Source organism: Aulonocara sp. 'chitande type north' Nkhata Bay, linkage group LG6, assembly GCF_057382095.1.
Source record: "Aulonocara sp. 'chitande type north' Nkhata Bay isolate Kocher_YH1m ecotype deep benthic linkage group LG6, A_spYH_male_GT1.1, whole genome shotgun sequence".
Lineage (NCBI taxonomy): Eukaryota > Metazoa > Chordata > Actinopteri > Cichliformes > Cichlidae > Aulonocara > Aulonocara sp. 'chitande type north' Nkhata Bay.
Genome location: NC_141349.1, coordinates 24,500,923 through 24,526,518, shown reverse-complemented (window position 1 = coordinate 24,526,518; position 25,596 = coordinate 24,500,923). Strand labels below are relative to the sequence as shown.

General features: G+C 42.9%; 1 protein-coding gene across 2 annotated transcripts; it reads left to right on the top strand.

Annotated features, from left to right (window-relative positions):
• The first annotated feature begins 2,894 nt into the window (after positions 1–2,894).
• LOC147327848 (uncharacterized) lies at positions 2,895–23,806 on the top strand. 2 transcript variants are annotated; one of them, XM_086295744.1, is made up of 9 exons: positions 2,895–3,042; positions 11,504–11,598; positions 11,892–11,973; positions 12,594–12,963; positions 14,772–14,843; positions 17,078–18,222; positions 18,990–19,819; positions 19,977–20,213; positions 21,959–23,806. In XM_086295744.1, the coding sequence occupies exons 1-9, from the start codon at positions 2,948–2,950 to the stop codon at positions 22,210–22,212; spliced, it is 3,180 nt and encodes a 1,059-aa protein (XP_086151870.1). In that variant the 5' UTR covers positions 2,895–2,947; the 3' UTR covers positions 22,213–23,806. The 2 variants fall into 2 exon arrangements, with proteins under 2 accessions (XP_086151870.1, XP_086151869.1); XM_086295743.1 differs by lacking the exon at positions 2,895–3,042 and adding an exon at positions 6,488–8,370.
• The last annotated feature ends 1,790 nt before the right edge of the window (positions 23,807–25,596 follow it).

Here is a 25,596-nt window from a genome sequence, read left to right as displayed (position 1 = left end):
ATCAAGTTTGTTGAGTTTAGTAAACTTCGGTGAAATTAGAATACCAAGGAAAAAAATAACACTTAAAGAATTATTGCAGCTGTGGAATATTTCAGACAGTATGCTACTGAGGGCAGCTAACATAAGAGTTATGCGTTATAAGATATAATCTAAGTCGTAACATTGCTGTATGGAGCTGCAGATTTGGTTGCAGGTTAACATAGCTGGACTGGCCATCGGGCATACCGGGCATATCCCCAGTGACTTATTTTTTATTTTTTTTGTAATGGCATGAACAATGAGAGGTGGTGGATTGGCCAGATGCAGGTCGATGTGTAGAAATAACTCCGTTGTTTGGTGGTGGCTATGACGGGGCTTCCACAGAGGCAACAGGTGGATGAGGGAAGGGGAGGCAGGAGGAGAGACCCGAAGCAGCCACCAGTCCGAGTGTCAGGTGAACTGAACTTCAGGTAAGAAGTTATGACCTGCAGTCTATCTGGGTCAGATATAAACCAAGTTTAGGTGGAGTTTATTTTCATGTTGCTGACTTTTTACTGTCAGTTGCAATAACTCATACTGCGTTCTAGCCAGTTTGACGGAGTTTTTATACAGCTGGGTGGGTGCTATGATGTTACTGATAGTGAATTTTATTTTATTCATAAGGTTAGTTAGTAGAGTTGCCAACGGCTCCTTAAAAAAATGGAATGGTCCCTCATTCAGAGAAAATATTACGCGTTTCGTATTGAGCTGAGAAGAGACGCAGTTTGTCCCGGACTTTAGCTAGAATGGAAAAAAGACACAAAGCTGGATTTATTCTGTCTTTATGCTGCACAGCTGCCTCTTCTCTCATTCTCTCCCCCTCCCTCTCCTGTTGCTACTTCAATCATGAAACTGATCAATGATCAGCTGATCGGCTTTTCTCTCTTGTTTATCGCCCACTTTGCGCCAGAAAGAGGAAACCAGCAGATGTTGCGCTAAACAACAGCAGCACGTTTAAGCTTGATCGGCTGTTGTTAGAATGTATTTAATATTAATTTCTAGTATCAGCTGATGTTTGCTGGAGCCACAGCTGTAAAGCTGCTGGTCATGATGTCTGTTTAGATATGTGGTGAGAGGGAAACATGAAGATGAAACCAGGAGATGTCCTTACTGAACCATCAGAGCTGAACAGGTGATGGAGAAACAGGTTTACCTTTTAGGTGACATGAATGAGTTGAAGGGAAGTTATGAACTGTTTCTGAGAGACAAATAACACCAGGATCCTTTTTTATGTAGCAGACAGCTGGTAACTGTGCAGGGGCGGGTCTAGCAAAGTTTTGCCAGGGGGCCAGGTAGGGCGTTAACAGGGAAAGGTGGGCACAAAGAAATACTTTTCTTTCTTATTCTCATTTAAAATACCTAGTTTTTATTAAATAATTATCTAAATCTTACAACCAAAGTTTTTATCTGACGTAAAATGTATAGAAATCATACATATACCAACAAGACTGTACATCACTGTCACAACAGGGTTTGTTTTCAGTCAAAGTCTTTATGGCTTTACTACCTGGTGGGTCGGTCTGTAGTAAAAATGCCCAATTTTTTTGTCCCAGTCCAGCCCTGCAGGTTAATACTGGCAGTGTCACCATGCCAGCTGACTGTATTTTATCATCAGCCAGTGTTGTTCTTTATCAATATTACCAAAGTTTACGATAAGGCAGCATAGAAAGTATTTACTTGCTTTCAGGTTTCATTCAAATGTTAGTCTTTTCAGTTGTTTCCCCACTTTTTTCCTGTTTCAAAATCAAACACCAGTTTGTGAGAAGATTATCTTCTTTTTTTAACAGGCAGATAAAGTTTTGCATTGGCATTGGCTAATTTGTCAATTGTTTGTTACAAATGTTCGTATTTTAATTTTCAAAAATGTTTTTGCCCAAAACATATGTGCACTATATGTCAGTAAAAATACTATGCAAATATTGTTGTCCTTGACTGCTGAGTAAACACTGACAAAGCACTGATTGTATCTCTTGTACTTTATCAACGCAGTATCTAAAAACTTTGCACCGTAGTGGTTAAAATCTCATTCTAATAAGAGTTAAAAGTGCATTTGGTTATTAGGTTTATAGGATTATTGAATTATGGTTAAGGGTTGGTAGAATTTTTTTTTAAAACATTATCTGCCAATTAAATCTGCCACCCTTCTCCAAATCTGTGCCCCTACCTGGCCCCCCCAACAAAAATTTTCTAGACACGCCACTGACAAGATGGGATTATATCATAATAAATTCTTAGCAATCACCTTTTTTTCTGCTGAGATTATAGCATTATTGTCCTAATAATTATATTTAATAATTTCTTTATAAATATAATAAATACCACTTAAATTTTAAAGGTCATATTATTATTGTTGTTATTATTATTATTCGTAATAGTAGTAGTAGCATTATTATTAATCCATTCAGAAGTTGGTCACTTTGCGGTATAGTTTCTTTTGTAAACCCGTAGATATAAAGGGAGTGTAAAAGTGAGTAAAACAGTCTCATAAGTATGTTGTATTTTCTTTTGTTTGAATAAATAACATGAAACGATATTTTTCTTTTAATTTATTTTGCAATTCTCTCGTTTCAAGAGCTAATCACGCTTCTGAGAAACGGTCTACTTTTTCATCTGCTTGCTGGGCGCATCCATTTTCCCGTAGGGGTGGCCCACATCACCCTATTTAGTGAGCGATACGATATTTAACATTTTCTTGTTGTGAGGAAATTTAAACACTAGTTTAGTGAAGTCGTGTCTTGGTGCGATGTTTGCCGACTGGGGAGCCGTGACAGACCACAGCAGGTCGTGTTTTAGCATCCGTCGCACCCCTTCACCGAGTTGCTGTGGGAGCGTCTGGAATAACCTTGGTGTGAGCCAGTTGAGAGGCTGGAGAAGAGAGCGAGAGACTGAACGGTGAGGCGGCCGAAGATCAGCGATTGCTGGCGTGAACATGGCGGAGACTGTACGCTCACTCTTCGAGTACCGGGACCCGCACAGCCTGGATAGCGACGGAGAGGGAGTGAAACCAGCACCAGCACCACGGGGGTGAGAGAGCCCGTTAACTATGAAATACAGGCTTTTAATAGTTTAAAAAAGAAACTGCTTTAACATACTGTTTTCCTACCCGTGACAGCTAGAGTCGGGTGGGTGTGTGCGCGCATGTACGCGTGAGGGTGTTTTGATGCAAGTAAAGTTACAATTACAGTTCATTCGTCGAGTTTGTCAGTGAGTGAACGTCCACTTGAGAGAAATTACACGAGAAACTCGCGTGTTTGTTTCGTTGTTACCTTGTTTTTTCCACCGTTAATTCCACCTTACAAAGCGGCTCCAAAAAGGGGTGTGCGCGCGTGCGTGAGCGAGCGTGCGACTGTTGTGTCTGAAGCTGTGTGTGTATGTGTGTGTGTGTGTGTGCGATAAGTGACAGAGTGAAGAATAATTAGCACAGACACACAGTTTCAGCTACAGTAACAACGCATGCACCACACACTTGTTACTTTTCCAGGTACGCGGGGAAAGATGGAGGTTAATAGTACGTTCTGTGTTAGTGTACATAACAAAAGTTTTCAGCACCACAATCCCACTGCTCACTGTCACAAAGTTATAAAAATGCTGGAATTAGTGTACTGTCAAAGCTGCCCTGTGTGTATCTCTCTGTGTAAGTGCGCGCCCGCGCCTGTGTGTAGGGCGCGCTCTCGTGTGTGTGTGTGATTGTGTGAGAGAAAGACACACACACACGCATAGGGAGGGGAGAGAGCGTGAGAGAGAAAGGAGCAGCTCTGTGTGTGTGTGTGTGTGTGTGTGTGTGTGTGTGTGTGTGTGTGTTAGAGCAGAGGAAGGAGGAGGGAATGTGTGTGTGAGGGATGGGAGGGGGAGAGAGTGTGTGCGTGACAGTGTGTGTGTGTGTGTGTGTGTGAGAGAGAGAGTGAGACAGAGATGAGGAGTGGGAGGGGGAGCACAGTGTGCAAGGAGTGTGTGACAAAGAGAACAGGAGTGTGTGTGTGTGTTTGGTGGTTGAGGGAATGAGTAAGTGTGTGTATGTTGGGAAGACAGGGGTGTGTTTGAAAGAAGAGAGAATGTGTTTTAAATGTGTTTTTCAGAGTGTGTGTGTGTGTGCTTTGTGTGTCTAGTTGTTTGTGAGTGTGTGTGCAACTGAAATAGAAAAATAGAAACTAATTTGTGTGTGTGTGATGGGGGGGGGGGGGGTAAATAGAGAGTGGGGCATGAAAGGTGTGTCTACGGTGAGGCACAAGAGAGGGACAGAGACAGAAAGGATTGTGAGACTGTGAAGGACATGTGTGTGTGAGTGTGTACGTGAGAGGAGCATATAAAAAGTGTATGTGTGTGTTTTGGTGTGTAACTGTGTGTGTGTGTGTGTGTGTGTGAAAGAGAGAGAGACAGAGATAGAGGGGAAGTGTGTTAGAGGCACAGAGAAGGGGAGGGGAGAGTGTGTTTGCGCATACGTGTGTGTTAGGAGAGTGGGGGAGGGAATGTGAGTGTTTGTTTGTGTGTGTGTGTGTGTGTGTGTGTGTGTGTGTGTGTGTGTGTGTGTGTGTGTGTGTGTGTGTGAGAGAGAGAGAGACAGTGTAGGGAAGTGTGTGTGAGAGAGAGAGAGAGCAAGCACGAAGGACTGTGTTTATGTGAAACCAAGGAGTGTGTGGGTTTCAGTGTGTTTTTAGTAGGGATAACAATCACATGTGTGACTGGTAAAGAGTGTGTGTGTTGGCTAGTTGTTTAGGATTGTGTTAATTGTGCATGTTGTCTTAAGAGTAAACATTATTTTTGGGAGGTGTGTGTCAGAGATGGTGCAGAAAGTAGTGAGGGAGAGAAAGTGTGTGTCTTTAAGAAACTGAGGTGTGTGTGTTGGTGATGAGCAGAGGGTGGGGGGGTGGGATGGGGGTTAGAGAGGGAGAGTGTGTGTGTGTCAAAGAGGAGAAAGCTAGAGAAGATGGAGGGTGTGTGTTGCACACAGAGAGACAGCACACAGTGAGTGAGTGTGTGTGTGTGTGTTTAAGAGAGAGAGAGCAGGAGAGAGAGAGAGAGAGAGAGAGAGAGAGAGAGAGGAAAAGAGAAGGGAGGGTGTGTGACAGGGTGAGGATGTGCATGCGTGTGTGTATATGTGTGTGTGTGCGCATTCACTTGCATGCGTGCAAGCTTTTGAAACAGCAGGGGAGGGTGAGTTTAAGTGTGTGCTGTGTATGTGTGTGTCTTGGAAACTGAAAAAGAAGGCTTGGTAGCTGCATATGCTGCGTGTGTGCGTTTTCTGTGTTTGTGTATTTGTTCTGGTAGGAGGTGTGTGTGTGTGTGTGTGTGTGTGTGTGTGTGTGTGTGTGTGTGCGTGTGTGTGTGTTCGTCCGTCTGTGAGTGTGTGTGTTTGTTCTGCAGTCAGTAAGAAAGGGAGGGGTGTGTGTCAAGGGGGAGACAGACACAAGGTTTGTGTGTGTGTCTGTATGTGTGTGTAGCTCCTAGACAAGGGCAGTATGTTTGTGTGTGTCATACAGAGGGAAGGAGAGTGTTTATGCATCTACTTTGTTTATGAAAGAGGAAAGGACAGTGTGTGTATGTGCGTGCATGCTCAAAGGAAAAGTATGTTGATGTGTGTGTGTGTGTGTGTGTGTGTGTGTGTGTGTGTGTGTGTGTGTGTGTGTGTGTGTGTGTGCCTTGTGTGGGTGGTATGGTATATGTGAGAAGGGGGAGGAGTGTGTGTGTGTGTTTGTATCTCTTTTATTATTGAGGATTCTGTGTGTGTGAGTGTGTGTTGGAGAGAGAGAGAAAATATTCTGCATGAAGGACAGAGTATATGTGAGGCTTTATTGAGTGAGTTTGTGCATGAGTGTGTGTGAGATTGTGCATAATCCAAATGTATGTGGAGCGCAGAAACAGTTGCGTGACAAGAGGTTGTGTGTCTTTGCATCTGCCAGCACACGTAGTATTTGTTTGTTTGTGGCTGAGAAAGAATAATGGGTCTGATGGAACATGTGTGTATGCGTGCCGTACAGTGGAGGAGAAAATAAATTGTAGCAGATATGCATGAGTTTGAGAATCTGTAATGTACAGATTGAATGTGTGCGTGCTTGCTTTTGTGTGTGTGTAAATGAGGGAAAAAGTGTGTGTGTGTCAGAGATGGAACATGAGACTGTGGGTTTGGTTATTTGAGAGAAACTGAGCGCTGGGGAGAGAGAGAGAGAGAGTGTGTGTGTGCTTCACTGAGCTTTTCTATGTGTGTGTGTGTGTGTGTGTACACATGTGAGCTTTGGCGAGAGGGGGAGGGGTATGTGTGTGTGCGTGCATGTGAGCTTGGCTAGAGAGAGAGGATATTTGTGTGCACTTTGTGTGTATGTGTGTGTGTGTGTGTCAGAGAGTGAGTGTGTTTGCGTGCCTGTAAGCCTGAGAGGGAGGGGTGTGTGTGTGTGAGTGCGTGTGTGTGAGCGCCTGTTTGCGTATGTGTGTGGGTGTGTGTGTTTGTGCATTCATGTGGACTAGGGAGGGGGAGGGATGAGTGTGTGTATGTGTGTGTGTGTGTGTGTCCGCGCACATGTGGACTCTATGAGCTCTGTGTCTGTATGTGTGCTCACGCATATGTGGGTCTTGAGTATGGACTTGTTTGTGTACTTGTGCATGCATGTGGGTTGGCGAGGTGTGTGTGTGTGTGTGTGTGTGTGTGTGTTGGGAGTGAAGGAGGGAGAGAAGAATGAGAGAATCGATTGAGAGGGTGAGACAGGAATGGAGGGAGATATTGAAGGGTCAACTCGCCGAAGAAGTGGAGGTGAGACAGATTTGGTTGGCGAGAAAGTTCCCAGAAACTCAGTGAACCAGAACCGAATACACAGGCAGACGCTCAGAAGACCCAAAATAATCCAGCAAAATATAAATGGAGAAAAACTTTGGTTTTCTGGAAATAAGCTGCTAACCTGTTGGGAAGCTAAACCTGTCTGTCCCGAGTGGTTTCTGGCAGTATGTAGGCATCACTGCAGAGTCCCCCATGACTGCAGTCATATTCTGATAAGCTATAACTTCATCATGCTGTTGTTATTCTCACGTTGTTATTTAATCATCCGGTTTAGTTACCAAGTATCAGGGGTGTAACGATATTTGCTTCTTTGACTTTGTTTGCTTCAGCGCGCCCTGCGATCCACATAATTGCTGTCTGAAACTGCACCACGTGAGGCCAGATTGAAGTTTTTTTTTTTGGGAGCGCACAACCTGTTTTTTGTTTTTTTTTTAAATACTGGCTGTTTGTCAACTACAGCGTGAACGCAGAGTTAGCCATCACAGCTGGGCACATAAAGTGCGATTTCTACTCATTTTTTTATTATGTGTTAACTCACTCCCCATTTTAACAAAAAAATTAACCCTTCTGTACATCCATAGCCTGCAAGTGTTCTGCAATTTTTTAAATTCAGTTTTATTTATTTAACGCGAAATCACAACAACAGTTGCCTTAAGGGGCTTGATGTTGTAAGATGAATACTATAATACAGGTCAGTGCAGTATAATGTATTGTGGCTCCTTAATTTAATCACAATCACAATTATTTTGGTCAGTATTAAGATCAATGGAATTATTTAGGAGTTCTCACTGACTTTGAATAAATAGTGGATTTGTTCAAATTTCAACTATAATGTAAGCGAGCTAAACTGCTGCAGCCAAGGAATGAATTTGCTGGTACAAGTAAAGAAGATGGCAAAGCGCCACAATAGTCGTTTTATCTCACTTATATTGCTTTCATGAATGAACAGTTTAATTGATTGCACAATCCTAGCGCACTCTGATTTCAAGCATAGCAATTCCTGTAAAATGTATTCAGATTAAAGCAGATGGCCGAGTTCTCATGCTTACAAAAAAACAGAAAAGTCTTAAATTTGTAACTCTGTTATACTGAGAGTACAGGTGCTATTCATACAGTGTACCTAGATCATTTATTTACTCTTTCTTATGATATGAAAAGCCTAGCTAGTTTTTTACGCTATGTCCAATTGATCGAATATGTTTTGAGAACATTTTTGTCTGGCTCAAATTTTGGATATTTGGTTATTAAGCTAAGTGTATTAATTGTCAGTGTGCGACATAACACAGCAGAGTGTTGTCACAAAGCGCGTGTGGGTTGCTGGTTTTCACAGAGGATGTTATTATTGTAACGACTGGTCGGCCGCACGGTCATGTGGCTTTTTAAATTCTGTGATAAGTTGAAGAGCACAACTGTTGTGGAGGAGACGTTTCGGCTTTCATGCACGTTGAAACGCTCTATTGTGATTTGTTGGTGATTACCGGGTTGTTTCTCTTCTTTTTCAGATTTATTTGCAAATCAGGGTTTGTGTGTTTGTTTGGCACAGGCACAGGGAAGCTTAACAAGAGGAGGGGAGAAAATCTACATATGTGAGTGCAAATGAAGGCGCTCAGTCTTGTTTTACACTATCATAAACACACAGACATGTGCACACAGTATCATGAGATGGGAGTGGAGTGGATCAATAGAAAGACAGTGGGTCTGGTTGATATCTCCTCAGTGACTGTCCTCCCCTCCCTCTGTTCTGTCTCTGTATTATTTTTCTCATTTGCTCCCTTTTCCTACTTTTCTCCCTCTCTGTTTCCTACTGCTTCAGTCTTTTCCTTTCTAGCCCTTTTCCCCTTCCTCTTCTGTTTTTTTTATTTCACTCTCTTGTCTGCATGCAAACACACACACACACAGACCCACACACACACACACACACACACACATGCACGCACTGACAGTAATGAACACTTCAAAATCCAAAGCACGATCTTCCTATGGCCTAGTTTTAAAAGCCTCCAATGTCATGTGAGTGAAAAATAGACTGACGGAAAACAATATTGAGATGTGTGGTAACAGAACTAGCCCAGATTCTGCAGAGGCAGAATCAGTTTGGCTCTTGTGAGTTTGGCTGTTTTGGCGTTGGATTTACACTGAAGAAGAAAATCTCACACGGCCATACTGGGCTCTCACAGGTGGCGGCATTCAGGCTCCATGGGGGTAATGGCACTCTCTTTAGTTTTGATCCGGGTGTCTCGAGTCCAAACACTCACAAGATGGCAGGCTCTTACTATGATTGATACAGTCATTATGTGTTGTATGTTGATTTGTCTCAGTTTAGTTTATTATGGCTCCTTGACACTCAACAGTACTTAAACTGTATTTATTTATTTACTGAATCTCTTTCTGGGGGAGGAAAGTGGCGGGCTGATTAGGATAATGTGGTATTTTCTCATTTAATGGCAAGTTTTATTCAAATTAAATATCACTTTGACCAGTGGGATTTTTTCCTTTACTTTAAACAATAATAAACCACACATCCCATGCTACAGCCATTTTCACACATGCAATGCAGCCCTGAACGCAGATTTATCAGACAGGGTGAATGTGAGAACGCAAATGTCAGAGGCACTGGGATCAGACACTGGCGGGTCTTTAACCTAGTAGCTCCTTACTACAAAGTCTTATGTGTAGCCGGATTATTCGAACATTGTCTCAGTCTGCAGCCGTTTACCCCCAATGAGCAGGCGTTGTGTGCTGCCTATTGCATGCTCCACGCCACCTCACCTAAAACCACACAGCGTATTATCAGTAGTGTGAATGCGTCTGTTTCCTGCTGCACGTGAGAAAGGACGGCTGGTTAAAATACCCTGACCATATTTGAAAGTGTTGCAAGTTCATTTGTGAAAATTTGTGACTTAAATTTGGTAAATTTTCATGTTTTCACACATGCAGTGCAGCCCAGATGGAGGTGCATGTAAGAATGCAGCAGTCTCGATAGCTTTCTACTATAGACTCTGCGTTATGTCTGATAACACACAGAACAATGTCTCGGATAATACTAATGCGATCGTGGCTCAAAAGTTGGGAGTTCGCCTTGTAATCGGAAGGTTGCCAGTTCGAGCCCCGGCTTGGACAGTCTCGGTCGTTGTGTCCTTGGGCAAGACACTTCACCTGTTGCCTACTGGTGGTGGTCAGAGGGCCTGGTGGCGCCAGTGTCCGGCAGCCTCGCCTCTGTCAGTGCGCCCCAGGGTGGCTGTGGCTACAATGTAGCTGCCATCACCAGTGTGTGAATGGGTGGATGACTGGATATGTAAAGCACTTTGGGGTCCTTAGGGACTAGTAAAGCGCTATATAAATACAGGCCATTTACCATTTTTTTATTTTAATGCCATTCACACACTTTGAATTATAGGATTGTGGAATGGGAGTAATATGTCCTTCTTCCCGCATGTGGCAAGTGATTGATTATTGATTATTTCAAGTAGTGAGAAACAGTCCAGTGAAGACTATCTGCTGTTGTGTGTTACACATGAGAAAGTGTCCTACGTTCATGTGTGAAAGTGGCTTACAGCTGTAATTTGTGGTTAGTTTTTCACTCTGTTTCTGATATGAAGTATGCCCTAAAGTTTTTGAATCCTAAAAGTGCTGTTGGTGCAGTTCTGGGTGCGTGGTAATGTGCATGCTGTGCACATGATGGGACAATCCCAGTGCTGGCATCAGACTAATCCACTGATCAACAGGTGGTGCTAATGAGCCAAGAACAACAACAAGACCGTAGTGATTAATGCAGGGTCTAATAATTTACAGTTTGCATGAGATACGTTTTGTACGTGTTACTTTTTGTCTTTGTGGCCCCCTTCCACTACAGAAGAATCAAAGATTGAAAAAGCAGCATTAGAAACACATCCATTTGCCGCAGTGGACAGTTTTCATTGTTTTCAGCACTAAGTTTCACTGAACTACAGAGAGCTCTTTGTATGTTGTGACTGAAGTCTTCTCCATTGAAAGTATGAAAGCTGGATGTGATGTCATTGATTGTTCTCGTCATCACCAGTTCAATGTTTTGAACCTGCATGTGACGAGAGAGGTGCAAGTCTGACTGTGAACCTTCGTGCTCATTGGTTAATTACTAATTAGTCTTTCACACTGTCTGTGGTCTTCTCCAAGGGCTGCACAAACAGGGGTAAGCCACATATTTTTGACACTGCCCCCTAGTGACAGCACACAGGCACAACATGTATACCAACCAGTATCTGGAAAGCTGTGAAGGTCAGTGAAGTATAATGAATATAATATAAGGATGGCTAGCTGCTAATTACTGGGGATGTATTTGCCTCTTAATTAAAACATATTTGTTGCTCCCTGAGCCCTCTTTAATTTCTGAACCTGAATTGTGAGAAAAAGACGATTATATCCTCTTTGCCAAGAGTTTTGTTGGACTTGGACTGAGCGACTTCCTTAGTCAGTCGGTGCAGATCGTGTAAAATCCTAAACTCTACTAGATTTTCCTGTTGTTCCAGTCAAACACGGTGAAGAGCTGTTTAAATAACCATGTTCTACTTACTGTGCATTTTTGTTTGCTGATATTGGAGTTAGCCCTCCAATGTGGTCTGCATTGATTCATTAGGTGGCTATCAGTTTATTGATCATATCTGATTGATGTGAAGTTTGGCCAGTAGGCCAATTGATTAAATGATAATTGTGTGCTTTTGTGGGTCTGTTTGTTTTCTGCAGACGCGGCTGTGGGAGGAAGAGAAAAGGGACGCCCATGAAAGTCTTTGTAACGCCCACTGAGGAGGAGAGCGTGTCTGAACACAGGTTCAGCCCAGGTGTGTGTGTGTGTATTATTATTCTTACAGCAATGACCTGTGCATGTGCATGTTCATGTTTGTGTGTGATATATGTATCTGCATCTGTTGGTGTGTGTTTGTGACTGGTGTGGGTGCAGAGCATGTGACCTAGTTTTGTGTATGTGTCTGTGTGCTTGACTGTGTATGTGCTGCTATGTGCACTTGTGTATGTGCTGCTCCAGGAGATGGGGTGATGCCCTGTGTGTGTGCCCATGTGTTTCCCTGTGCACATGTTTGTAATCCTTTTATACTGACAGTTTCTGTGCTCTCAGGTGAACGAAAGGAGGCAGGAGAGAATAAACGTCCCATGCTGGACAGTCCTTTCTACAATTCAGAGCCTACTCCTCATCCCTGGTGAGTGTAAATTAAATAGTACTTCCTTTCCATCTTCTAGACAAAATAAATGGTGACTAACCTTCATTAATTCTACTCAGAATTCACCAATCAGAGCAGCAGCATCTGTAAACCCTGGGTGGATGAACTCCTGGCATATTTACTGTTTTTTGTATTTTTTTTTTAAACTTTATACATGACTCAAATGACTGATGAATTATAATAATTACTGTATATTCATTTTCTGTAAAGCAGCTACTTGTTTCAGCACTAGGAGCTCAGTCTGAGTGGAGTTTTTTTTCTCCTCCTCTTACCTCATGTTATGTATTTTCATTGTTTTTTCCTACCAGCCTACCTTTCTGACATGTCTCCCCAATGTGATGTTTGTGTAAAGTTGGTCAGAAGGTTCCTTTGTAAGTGCGCATGCGCCATTAGCGTGCTGCCTGCTGTAACCCTAATTTCCTTCAGGATTAATAAAGTATTCTGATTCTGATTCTGAAACACAGCTAGAAAAGCAGAAACACAACATCTTTCCAGTCCTAAGAAAGTAGGAAAAAGCATAAGGACAGAACAGAATAATAAAAACAATATTATTTTAATAAAGGTGAATTTTACTTCCAATCCTCCACCTCCTTCATCAGTGGTCCATCGGAGCAGGCTCATGACAAGGTCTCCCCCGGACTCAAGCACGGCTCCTGCTCATCCTCTACACCAGCTCTGTCTCCAGCTGCTTCCTCAGCTGCAACACCAACGCCTGTCCCCGCCCCCGCCCCAGCCTCCGCTGCTTCAGCTCAGGCCCCCTCTCTGACCCCTGCGTCCACAGCTCCAGCTGCTCCAACAGCCTCCGCTCCGGCTCCGACAGCCAGCTCTTTCCCTCCCTCCCCTAACTGCCGTATCCGAGAGGTCCACTGCGGCAACCAGGTGCGACTGGTGGTTATTGCCATTCGAGACATCACCAAGGGCGAGGAGATCACTGTGGACTACAGCCTAACCGAGTGGGGCGAGAACCTGGTCAGTGTCATGGCACATATTACATCGAGACTTTTTCTCATCCTTAACCTCACATTAGTGCTTGCTTATGTTAGGGATCCTATAGACAGTCTAACAATGCAGAAAACCTGATGAAATGTTAGCGCTTGTTGCCAAAATTTGGTTCAAGGATTGACTGCTTTTTTCCAGTGTTTATCAGTCGCTCAGGGAGAAATTAGTTTTAAAAAGGTCTCCTCGTCAATAGTAGCCAGGATAGACCACAGCACAGTGCAGCCACAGGACATTTTGTTTTGATTGAACGTAGCTGCTCATGTTTGCTTTCTCTTTACAGCTCAATCATCTACTTAGCCAAACCTATAACAAAACAGTGTTTTTATGCCTACATAAAAGAAAACTCCCCCCAAAAAAAGATCTGGGCTCACCCCAAAGGAAAACCACCACATTAAAAAAGTAATTTAGTTAAGAATGGAATAGATTTGTATTTATCTAGTGGTCAGGCATGGCAGACTTCATTTAAATAAGGTAACACAGACTTATTATATATGGGCCAATCCTCTTTCTTACACGTAGTCACCCCCAAAGAGCCCATTTTTTGCTAGGAAAAAGCTTCACACTGTATGTAAAGGATGGACTGAGCCTCTGTGACATCACCTATTTGTTTGGTTTATAGTCACTGTTTTAAAGCCTCGAGCTCAGCTATGTGCGTAATGAGTGAGGGGTGGATCTGACTGAGAAACTACGGACACTGCACACTCATGCAGCTGCGTCTTGTCAATCAAATGTCAGATAGACCATAATATAGAACATGAGCCATCATGTTCATCTTAATAAGACCTGAAACTAGCGAGACCACAAATTTATCAAGATAATGTTTACTGAGGTTATGGATCGAATGAGAAGTACTTAGAAGTACTGGACTTATTTTCGCAACTGGAAAAGTGACTCCCCCTGCTGACCATAAGAAATAACGCAGATATACCGCACATTTTCTTTTCAGCTGTGGAGACCACAGCCATCTTTTATATACACTCTTTGGCTGAAACTTCCTTTTAAGCTCAGGTGGAAATTCAGTTTTAAATCCAAACCCAACCGCTGGTTGAGGATAGGTCAAGGAAAGCCATTCACACTCTGAATATCACTGATGGCTTCAGATAGGCAACCATATGTACTCACATTCTTGGATCAGCTTCAAACACGTATCCCTGTTTCACATACACACACACACACACACACACACACACACACACACACACACACACACACACACACACACTAATGTTACACACACAAGCTAAGCAAGGCATGGGGTTACCATGGTGATGGTTGAGCTCCAGCTTGCTTTCTACCTATAGTGCTTAAGCAACAGTCGCCATGGTTATTGCATGACATCTGTTCTTTTAATGGATCTCATTAGATCAGATCAATTTATTCAACAGGATGATGATACCAGAATCCATTTAGGAAGATTAAATTGACAAAAATGGAGAAATTGACATCAGTGGCTGCAGTGGAGCCAAGGCGGCTCACGTTCTGTTAGACTTTTGTTATTGGTTAATTGATTTGCTCTGTACCCGGCATTCCAGCATGATTGATAATCCCATTTTAATTTCTTATGAGAAGCTGACAGTGTTTGAATGCAAGTCTATTTGAACTTCTTTTTGCTTGGCTCGTTATTGAGACTTTTGGCGTCATAATCAACCTTTGCGCCTTGGGCCAACTGTGGAGGGCTATCCTTGTGCTCTCTGAGTGACAGCTGAGTCTGATTGTGATGGCAAACATTAATGTGCAGCGTGCTGGCTGTTTTAATGTGAGTGGTCTGTGTCCCGCAGGGTTTTCGTGGTACTGTTTCTCCCGCGCAACATGACTGCAGCTCTGACACCGAGACCAACAATATCAAAAAGGTAAAAGAAAAACACCACTTGGTTCCTAAAAGCACAAACAGTGATGTAAAAAACAAAACAAAAACCCCCGCAGCGTTGTAATTTTTAAAGATGTGACAAGTAGACTTTGCGCAGCACATGTAGTTACTGGGTAGGAGGGGCTGTTTTTGAAGTCTACAAAGGAAAAGCAACATTAATTTTTTTAAATAGACACTTTTTGAGCACATATCCCAACATGAAAATCTCTGTTCAATCGTAACTTCAAGCATTACAAAATATGAAGGTGCTTTAGAAGGTGCTTAAAAGCCAGAGCTTGTCTTCATAAAATCATCCCTTAAGTTTACTTATTGAACTTTTAGATCAATAAGTAAACAAAACAAGTTGTTGTGGCAAAACTAGTCAGCATGAATAAACTTTTAAATTCTATGTTGAATTCTAGGTGATGTCATTCTGCAGTTTAGCAACAGTTAAAAGTTAAAATCTCCTTTTCCTCCATACAAAGGCACCAGGGACTTGTGGGTAGTGTAGTATTTAGATCTGTCAGCCACACCCATATAAAGGGCAGAGAAAATGTGATTTGCCAGGAACAAAAGATTTAAAAATGACATTAAAACCAGAGGATCATTACATTAGAGTAGGGGTGGGCAATCTCAGTCCACGAGGGCCGGTGTCCTGCAGGTTTTAGATCTCACCTTGGGTCAACACACCTGAATCACATGATTAGTTCGTTACCAGGCCTCTGGAGAACTTCAGGACATGTTGAGGAGCTAATTTAGCCATTTAAATCAGCTGTGTTGGTTCGAGGACACATCTAAAACCTGCAGGGACACCGGCCCTCGTGGACTGAGATTGCCCACCCCTGCATTAGAGTAATTTCTTGGTTGTCTTTTCACATATCCCTAAATTACTTTCTAAATATGAATGAAATTTTTTTGTTAAATTAGGCTTATAAAGTTTTCTCTATACATTGTAAGTATTAAACGAAGGCAAAATGGGTATTTTTTATATTTTCATCTCATAAATTAATAAACTGGCAATGTCGTATTACTCCTTGATGTTCACATGTTTTACTTTCATTGCTATAATAGCATTTTCTGCAAAAACACAGTAAGATAAGTAAGATAAGAGCATAGTGGAGTGTATGGTAACTGATAAATAAAAAACATTTTTTACTACAAGCCACATTTACCCATTCACTGATTCATAAAGAGCATTATTTTATGCCTTAAGGTGCTTTTTTCTATGAATCTCATACTCTCACTCCAGTGGCAATTTGAGGTTCAGCATCCTGCCCAAGTTGTTTTCCATTGCAATAGAGGAACATTTCAGTGTGGGTGGGGTTGTTATAGCAACACGGCCAATAAGTCCAGTGACGTCATTTGTATGCAACGCAAAGGCAACAGTGGTGGACATCAAGTTGATGGTACACCTGCTGCTAAACCTCTGTAGCTCTACGTTGGACCACTGTTTTAGTTCGTGTGTAACAACTTCCTCTCATTGCTGGATTTAAAAAATGGCAGGTTTGATTTTTGTAAAGAAGTCACTCTTATAACTCATTCACTGACGTCACAGTTTTGGCTCAACTTAGCTCACTTGGAACCCCGGATGAGAAGGTACTAAAACAGTACCAGGTACTACCAGTTAATGGGGAACTCTAAAAACTGAGTAGTCAAGTGAGTAAAACTAGTGGAAAAGAGGCTGTTGTGCCATGACAGCGTTTCACTAATCAGACTAACAAAAGTTAAACATGCCTTTAGTTGGGATATATTTATGTGAGCAGTGACATTTCAGTTTCATTGGTATGATCTCTAACAGTAATTCTGCCAATAAGTGATATAGTGGACAGCTTTGGAAAACAGCTGTGACTTGGTAGCTCTCAGTGTTTTACAGCAGTTAAACAAGAGCTGCAGTCATGAACTAAAAGCATCTCAGCTTGGCAACTTGTAGTTTTGTTTTGTTTTGTTTTTTTCCTGCACATATTGATCCTCAAGGTTTTATCAGTCTTGCCTATTAAAAATTCTGTTGACTATAATGCACTTATTCAAAGTGGATAGGATAAAAGTTAGGAATATTTTTGCAGATCTGTACAACACATATGTCTAAAGGGAAAAGAAAAAGGGTTCAGGAAGGAAATAACAAAGGTTATGAACTTCAGAAGACTTCAGTTATTTGAAAGTGGACAACTTTTGTGGTAATTTTATTACTACTGTTAAAAAAAACGCAGGCTAACACTTGTTGTTGTTTTTCACGTGCAGGAGGAGGAACCACTCTCCCTGACCACCCAGCAGCAGCAGCGGCAACAACAGCAGCAGGAATATGTCACCCCGTCGTGGTCCCTCTCCCCGTCATCCTCGCCCATCTCCCATTCTGATGCTAGTGACTCAGATGCTGGAGATGAGGACAACTCTAGCCCGCGTGGGCGTGCGATACGCCGGCGAAAGAAACGTCGAGGCACTCCTTCAAAGAAAAAGACCCCCCATCGGACCCCACCGGGGAGGCCGCCGCAAGTCTCCCCATCGAGCGGTCCTCATCACAACCGTCTGTTTCCTTCATCCCATTCTTCAGCGCAGTCTTCCCCACCCTGCTCGTCTTCATCCACTTCTGTGTCCTCAGCCAAGCCTGTGTTCAAACCTCCAGGTCCTTTGGCTTCCAACACTACATGCAGTGTCACCGCGAATGTCTCCAGAGGAGGAGTTTCCATAGACTCCATGCGCCAAACCTGCGAGTACTGTGGACGCCACTTCCGCTCCCTGGGCCGCCACTTAGATAAACACCATGCTCATCAGCCCGATGTTTGCTCCGCACTCGTCGAGCGCTACACGCAGATGCCCCGTCTGCAGGCACAGAACTCGAACCCGGCCTCAGCTCACACGCACACCCAGCAACGCTCGAAATTGTCACACGCTACAGGACAGAGCCGCGGTTCAGATCTATCACCAGGCAGCGTTCAGGATCTCTCCATGTCTCCGCCCACTCTCATGTCAGGTAACCAATCCCCTGCTCCCTGCAGTAGAAACTCCACCCCTCCTGTTCTGACTCCTCCACGAGGACAGAATGCAGTGCCGGTGTCAGTGCTTAAGAGGAGCCCGCCTCCTGTGGCTCTGACGCAGTCCAAGAAGGGAGCGATGAGGAAGCTTAAGAAAGAAAGGCAGGTGGAAGAGGAGGAGGAAGGCATGGATGAAGATGAAGAGGATGTGGAGGTTGTGGAGGTGAAGAGACCAATAGACGAGGATGAAGTAGAGCTGGTGTGCCCTCAGTCCTTCAGCACCAAGTTGGCCAAAGAGATACAGCCACCAAAAGAAGAGGAGGATGAGGAAGAGGAGGAAGAGGAGGAGGAAAATGGGGTGATGGAGGTAGAAGATGAAAGTGGGACAGAAGATAAGGAAAAGGACTTGCTGAGGTAACTTAGTCAGTGAATGAGTTGTAAAAGTTAAGGGCGTTACACACTGAACGCATTGCGTAAACAAAATTCAGAAGCTGACATGAAGCGATGATGAACTCACAACAAACTCCAAACTATTTGCCTCTGATGCCACCTAACTACACTGATAATAACAAATATTAATTATGTTGTCTGATAACACCGGCCTCCGTTTTTAATTAAATTTTTCATTTACTTTCATTATTTATAAAAAAAAATAACTGAGATTTTCAAATGTACCAACACTGTCACTAAAACCTGCCACAATGTTACCACAAGAGGAGTCAGTCTGATCTCAGCCATATACGGCAGCTAACATAGCAATTAACTTCATTTTTTTCCTAGGATTTCTATAAATCTATAAATATAAACGAAAACAATCATGTGTCTGTTGCACTCTACGCAGAAAGATATTTGTATTCACTAGAACTTTACATTTGTGCTCAGCCACCTTCCTGTTTTATATTAATATAAGCAGGGTACAACCATATGGCAGCCAGCTGAGTTGAGTCCTCTCAAGTAGTCCTCATTGACAAAGGCTCATTCAGGCTGATGCTATAGTGGGAGCCTTTCTGCATTTATAAATTAAAGAACAAATAAGTTACCTGCAAACCTTCAAGAATATTTATGAGAGTGACTGCAGTCAGTCCAAGTCAATATTTGGTTTCCTGTATTGATACAGTATCGCCACACTATGCTGTATAGATTATTATTTTTTTTACCTACCTACTCCTTTTTTTTTGCAGTGGTTCGGGGCGTCACCACATGCTGCCCCTGCTCTCCTCGTTGTCCTCTCTGGTGCTGTACCTCCGCCGGCTGCAGCACTCGGCCTTCTTGTCTCTCTCTCGCCAGCTGCAGTCTGCCGAGGCCTGGCGCCTCCTCTGCCACTCCAGCCTGGCGCTCCTTATCCTGTATAACCGGCGGCGTGAGTGTGAGGTCTCTAAGCTGTCCATCAGTGAATATCGGGCCCGTATTACTCCTCAATGCCCTGTTCCTGTTCCACCTGGTGCCCCTCCAGCTCTTACCCCATTAGAGGCCTCCCTGTCGCCCTTTGAGCGCATGGTGCTTCCTCACCTCCCCAGAGTCGGAGTCCAGGGTAAACGAGGACGTGTCCAACCCCTCATCCTACCTCCTCACTGTGAGCCCTGTCTGGAGCTTCTCCTGCAGACACGGCAGGATGTAGGAGTTGACCCTGCAAACCCATACGTTTTTGCTCGACCCTACCACTCTCCTGCCACGCCACTGCGTGGCACCGATCTGCTGCGCAGCCTCGCTCGCTCCAGCGGTACCCGCAATCCCCGCGCCCTGACCCAGACCAGGGTTCGTCGACAGGTAGCGATCCTAACTCAGCTGCTGCTTCTCGGGGAAGGAGAGGAGCCCGGACAGCTTGGAGGCAGCGCTGTGGAGAGGCTCGAACACTTCCTTGAGAGGGAGTACCACGTGACGCAGAATTGTGCTGGTATTGGCCAGGACCCAGGCCTGATGGGCAGAGTGGGCCGGGTCGTGCTGTGTGGAGAGAGGGATGGAGTACTGTTCAGAGGAATGAGCCTGAACCACATCTGTCTGGAACTGGATGGTGAGATGGATGGACCGCTCGTGAATGAGTGATGTTTTGTCCTTGGATTGTAACTTTTCTTTCAGTTTTTTGTCAATGATTGAGTGTGACTGCAGTTTATTGGAAACAAACATTTTTAACATCAGACTGATGAAGTTCTCTTCTTTGCTCTTTTCAGTCATGTCAGGAAACTCTGCAGACTCGTACTCGGAGGGAGAATCTGAAGGGGAGAATGTGAAGGAGAAGCCTGAGGTGCACGCCCCTGCTCCGGCTCTGAATCCTACACCCACCCTGCTGTATGTCAGGAAGGGCAAGAACAACGGGAGGGTCGGACGACCCAAGAAGCTCAAGAACAACCAGCCACCCCCTCCGCTTCCTCTTGACCCTCCACCCGCAAACCGCAGGAGAGGCACAGGTCAGCCTAAATCAGGTTTATTTGTGTGTCGAGTGTTATGTGCATTTGCACAATGCAATGAGATAGTTGTGTGTATACGATTTAAAAATAAAAACACTCACACCTAACAAGAAAATTGAAGCCGAATGCATTTATAACACCATTATTAGAATATGAAAAGGTGAAATGAGGAAGAAAAAAGGAGGGAAAGAAACTTCACAACATGAATGGTTCAAGCTGTTTTGTTTGTCAGAGAAAGTGAAGCCCAAGGTGAACTGGTGCATCTTTATCCCAGTAGGGAATATTCACTGGTTGAGTTACAGGAAATAAAAGCTCAATGTTGAAGTCACAAACATTTGATGTACCAAAGGAGCCTCAAGAAGTTGAAGGTTTAGGAGGTGCAAATAATTAAGGCAAGGCAAGTTTATTTGTATAGCACAATTCAACAACAAGGTGATTCAAAGTGCTTTACAGAGACATTAGAAACAAGAACAAATAAAAAGCATGATTTAAAATTAAGATGTTTCGTATTTGAAGTATCTTTAGTTCAGTTTTATTGGAAAGTAATGGATATATTTAGGGGTTTGGGGAATGATAAAGCATAGTATTGCAAATATTGTAACAATACCGACACCAAATATTGCTACTTTATTAAAATAATAAAAATTCTCTGGGAATACTATAACCAAGAGGGCATCCAACACTCAACACACTTAGCGTGACAAAGCTATCTCCTCATTTAGAGTAAACTAATAAAGCAGTTACATGAGGAAAAATAGGATGTAACCTCCTTGCATCTACAAAAAAATACATAAAAGAAAATCAACAGCTGCCTGGTAAATGTATTGATGTTTTCTTTTTCCACATTCTGGGACCAATCGCAGTTTGTGGTGACTGATTGGTTGCCCAGAGCTTGAGAGTGGTGGACACCCAAAACCATTTTTGTTCACAAGGCGTTTGCACAGGTCACCTGATAGGAGGGGAGACCTTTCTGCAAACAGTCACAGTCTGACTTGGACTGACTGCAAACAACCTCAGAGACTGTCAAAGGTGGCCTGGTAGCACGTAGCACAAGTGGACATGGTTGGTATCGCTGCACAAAGGATGCAAAAAACACACCAAGCTGTCCCTTTTCAGGACATAATTTTTTACATAGAAATCAGTAGTGTCTTAGTTAATAGCTCCAAATAAAGAGCGATCTCAATAAACAGCAGTTGTGGAATCTGATGGGCACAAAATGTTTCTCTCAGTTTGTCACCACAGTCATTTTTTTCTCTCCAAGTTTGATTTGTTTGTTATTTTTCTGATAGAAGTGCTTCCTTCTCTAGAGCTGACTTAAGTGGTAATGAAGTGTTTCAGTTGCATCACTCCTCATTAAACAGTGTGTTGTCTGTTATGTGTGCAGTTGATAAAGAAATATTTTGTCTCTTGCCAAAAAATTAGTTGTGAGATTATTCTCTTTTAGTTAATTTACAGCACATTGTAATTTAACTGTACTGGCAGTAAATTTACAGTCGTATTAAGTTTACTTTTAGTCATATAGTTCAGAAATCTGTGGATCTTCCTGAGTTTCATCACCAGATCTTTATCTTTATCAGACTGGACCTCAGTTTTTATGCTAACATGGAAAAGAAATGTCAGAAAAACAGAAATGTAAACGCTCTCAGCTCTGTATTTTCTCCAGTTCAGCCATAAGCTTTGATTCAGAGTACGAGCTCTAAAAAATCATTTAACCTCTAACTCTGTTCCTCTTTTGTTCACTGCAGGAAAGCGAGGGGTCCTGAAGCGTCCCTGGTCAGAGGCTGAGCGCGCTGCAGTCGAGGAGCACCTGACCCAGAACATCAATGAGCTTCGCGTTCCTGCCAAGGCTGACTGTGAGCGCTGCCTGCAGCAGTGCCCCCTGCTGGTCAACAATCACCGCGACTGGCGAGCCATCAAGTTCTACTGCCACAACCGCATTCAGCTACTGAAGAAGAATCAGCGGCGTGAAAGCGAACCCCAGCCCCTCACTGTCTGCTGAGGGGGCGGGTTTTGGGTGGGTTGGGAGCCCGTAGGATGTTTATTTCGGTGCAGCTGATCAGAGCAGAATCTCAAATGGTACCTGCTGCCCACAAAATGCACTAATTTTGAGAGGACGGTCCTAAATTTAACACCGCTCTCTGGCAGTGCGGTTTGTTTTTGACGTGGCTTCTAATTTGGCACCTGATGGCATTTCATTTTGAGCTATACAAAAAGAAAAATTTGTGCCGCTCCATTTCAAGGTCTTAAAATTACACTCGAGTATTCGTGGTGGTCCTGGTTTTGACGGTTACAGTGGAAGTCTTGTTAAAAAGCAGTGCGCTTGGACTCGGGTGCCGTTTGAGACGTGCCGTGAGAGACCACAGCCTGTGCTGTGTTGTACATGGACATTTTTTTCCCTTCTTCTTACATGGATACACTAAACTGAAATGTAAACACAGGAGGAAACCAATCCCTACAGTGTTGTTATATGAACGTTGTGAAGTAGCATTAGTGTTTTCTGCACTCGGAGACGTTAATAGGACAAATGGCCCGCACTCGGGGGCCACACTTTCCTTCATAGCGGCTTTATAATTAGAATAGACCTAACTTCTGCTAACTGAGAAGAGAATAGCCAGATCTGTCCTCAAACAACTGCGTTTTTTTTTTTCATACAACTGACTGTGCAATTCTGTTCGCATAATATTTGGACCTTAATTTCCATGTGAGGTACTAGACGATGAATGAGTTATGCTCTTGAAGCTACTATAAAGTTTTTTTTTAAATTAATTGAAATGAATCTTCATTGTGATGGAGACAATGGGTTTCATGGCAGCGACAATTAAACGGCCTGTGAATGTTGTGAAGTTCTATTTGGATACCTAAGATGTTTAGTTAAATCACAAAGAGCTGTTGTGAAGCCTGTTGTCTTTCACGTCAACTGATACGGATAAATATTTTGCCCTGAGCAACTCTTATGTTTTAGCTATGATTTTGTGTCTTTCTGCCCATTGCACATTTTCATTCAAAGCAGTAAAAAAAGGTGCTATAGGCCAATAAGCTGGATATCACTTTATGTGTGGAGAGGAGATTTCCCTTGGTTGTGTTAAAAGTTACTTAAAAAATGGGCATTTATCAGAGGAGTGATTGTTCTGTGGCGCCACTTTTGTTGCATTGTCTGTCTTGTCCTTTTCAATGGCTAGAGCGCCTCCTCCTCTTTCTCTGTCCTTTCCCAGCCACACTACACAGTTTGCAGCTCGACCAGATTTTTATTTTTCAGTGTTGCTGGAAATCTGTGTCCATCAGAGTAAAACCTCCATAAAACCTCAAAATGGATACTTGAAGTAATTTAAACCTTTTGCAGAATCTTTGACCTTATCTCGCTCTAGCCTTGCCAGTTACATTGTACATAACAAATATATTATCATTGAGCTAACTGGTTGTTTGTGCTAGGCATTATGTAGCTTTCTCCATTTACAAGGTGTTGCTATCTGTACATAAGGCAGTTTTGTAAATACTCTACAGAGAAACAAAGAAAAAACACAATGTATGACATGCCTTGGTTATTGTGTTATGTTTTTTCTTTTTTATAAGTCTTATAAAAACTTAAAGATCTACGATTTGTGTTGTGGTTATTTAAAAAGCTGAAGTGTTTTATTCTGTTGGAAAAGAAACACTAGAAACACTAATGTCACCGGGTCTTAACTCAATGAAACACCTACACTTACAGGCCACTAAAGCACAGTAGTGTGAAAAAGTGATTGCACCCTTCCTAAGTTCCTATTGTTTTCCATGTTTGTCACACTCAAATGTTTCAGATGAAATGAATTTAAATATTACACAAAGATAACACAAGAAGGTGTTTATAATTATTGGGGGGGGGGAATCCAAACCTACTTGGGCCTGTGTGAAACCTAATAACTGGTTGGGCCGCCCTTAGCAGCAACAACTATAATCAAGAGTTTGTGATAACTGGCAATGAGTCATTGGCAATGAACTGCCTTTATAAGGTCATGCCACAGCAACTCAATTGGTTTCAGGTCAGGACGTTGACTAGGCCGCTCCAAAGGTTTTTAACTGTTGGTATGACGTTAGTTTTCTGAAAAGCTGGAAAAACGTTGCCTCGTCTGATGAGTTTGAGGTTCTGCTGTGACATTCAGATGGTAGGGTCAGAATCTGGTGTAAACAGAGCACTGTTTATTTTTATTTATTTATTTTTCGCCTGTTCCGTTTGGTTCTTTTGCCATCAGAATTATTGTCTAAAAGTAAAGAAAGATGCCCAACAGATTTACTTTCCCAAATTTGATTCATCCTTGCTTTTATTGTTTATTTTATTTTCGCTTGCTACACACGGGACAGATATGACTGGGGGAAAGAAAAGGGAGAAAGAAAGTGGGAAAGAAAAACAGTGGGGAAGAGGAACGGTGATAAAGGGCAAAAAACAAAAACCAACAAAACAAACAGACAAAAAATACATATATCAATCACCTGGATCACCTGTTGAGAAAGAGAAAAAAAGCAAAAAAAAACAGCAATCATCGCGATGATCTATGTGAATACTAAATATTGAATATTATTGTGCCACACGTTGGATGGACAGCGCACAGTGTGCTTTGAGGTAGGAGCCAAAAAGGGTGTAGTTTGTGTGTGTGAGCACCTGTGTGTACACCTGTGAGCATGGACGCGCTGGTTTTTAAAAGGTTCCTTCATGTAATGATCTGCTAGAGGGTGTGGGGAGCCACAGCCCCGTCCTCCAGGGCATGAAGCAGGTATGGAGGAGATCCAAGCCCCAGACATCCAGAGACCCTCAGCGCACAAGAGACCAAGGAAGACCAACGGAGGGGCAACCGTGCCGGAGCACTGTTTAAATTCCACAGCCTACCTGAGAATTGTTGCTGACTGTGCCCATCCCTCCATGGACACAGTGTACCGATCCTCTGATGGCTGTATCTAACATGGGAACACGTCATGTCACAAAGCTCAGAAGCTCTCAAACTGTTTATAAACAAGAAAATGAGCTGTCTGTACTCAAATAGGCTTGTCGGTCACCAGATATCAGTCCAATAAAGCATCTTTGAGATGTACTGGAATAGGAAATTTAGATTACAGATGTGCAGCCTACAAATCTGCAACAAATGTGTTATTCTATCATGTCAACATGGGCCAAAATCCCTGAAGCTGGTCTGGCTGTGCCTGCTGTTATTATGCTGTATGGTGTGTTTTGTTTTTTTCATTAATCCCCTTCTATCCCATAAAACACCACATGCACTTCACTATTAAAGCCACTAGATGGGGATGTTGCTCCATAAACCATAAACGGTAAAACGAACATACAACCAAGAGATGCACACACTAAAGATGTGGTTGTGAAGCTGAAATATGATGTCTTATTTTACAAGTTTATGCT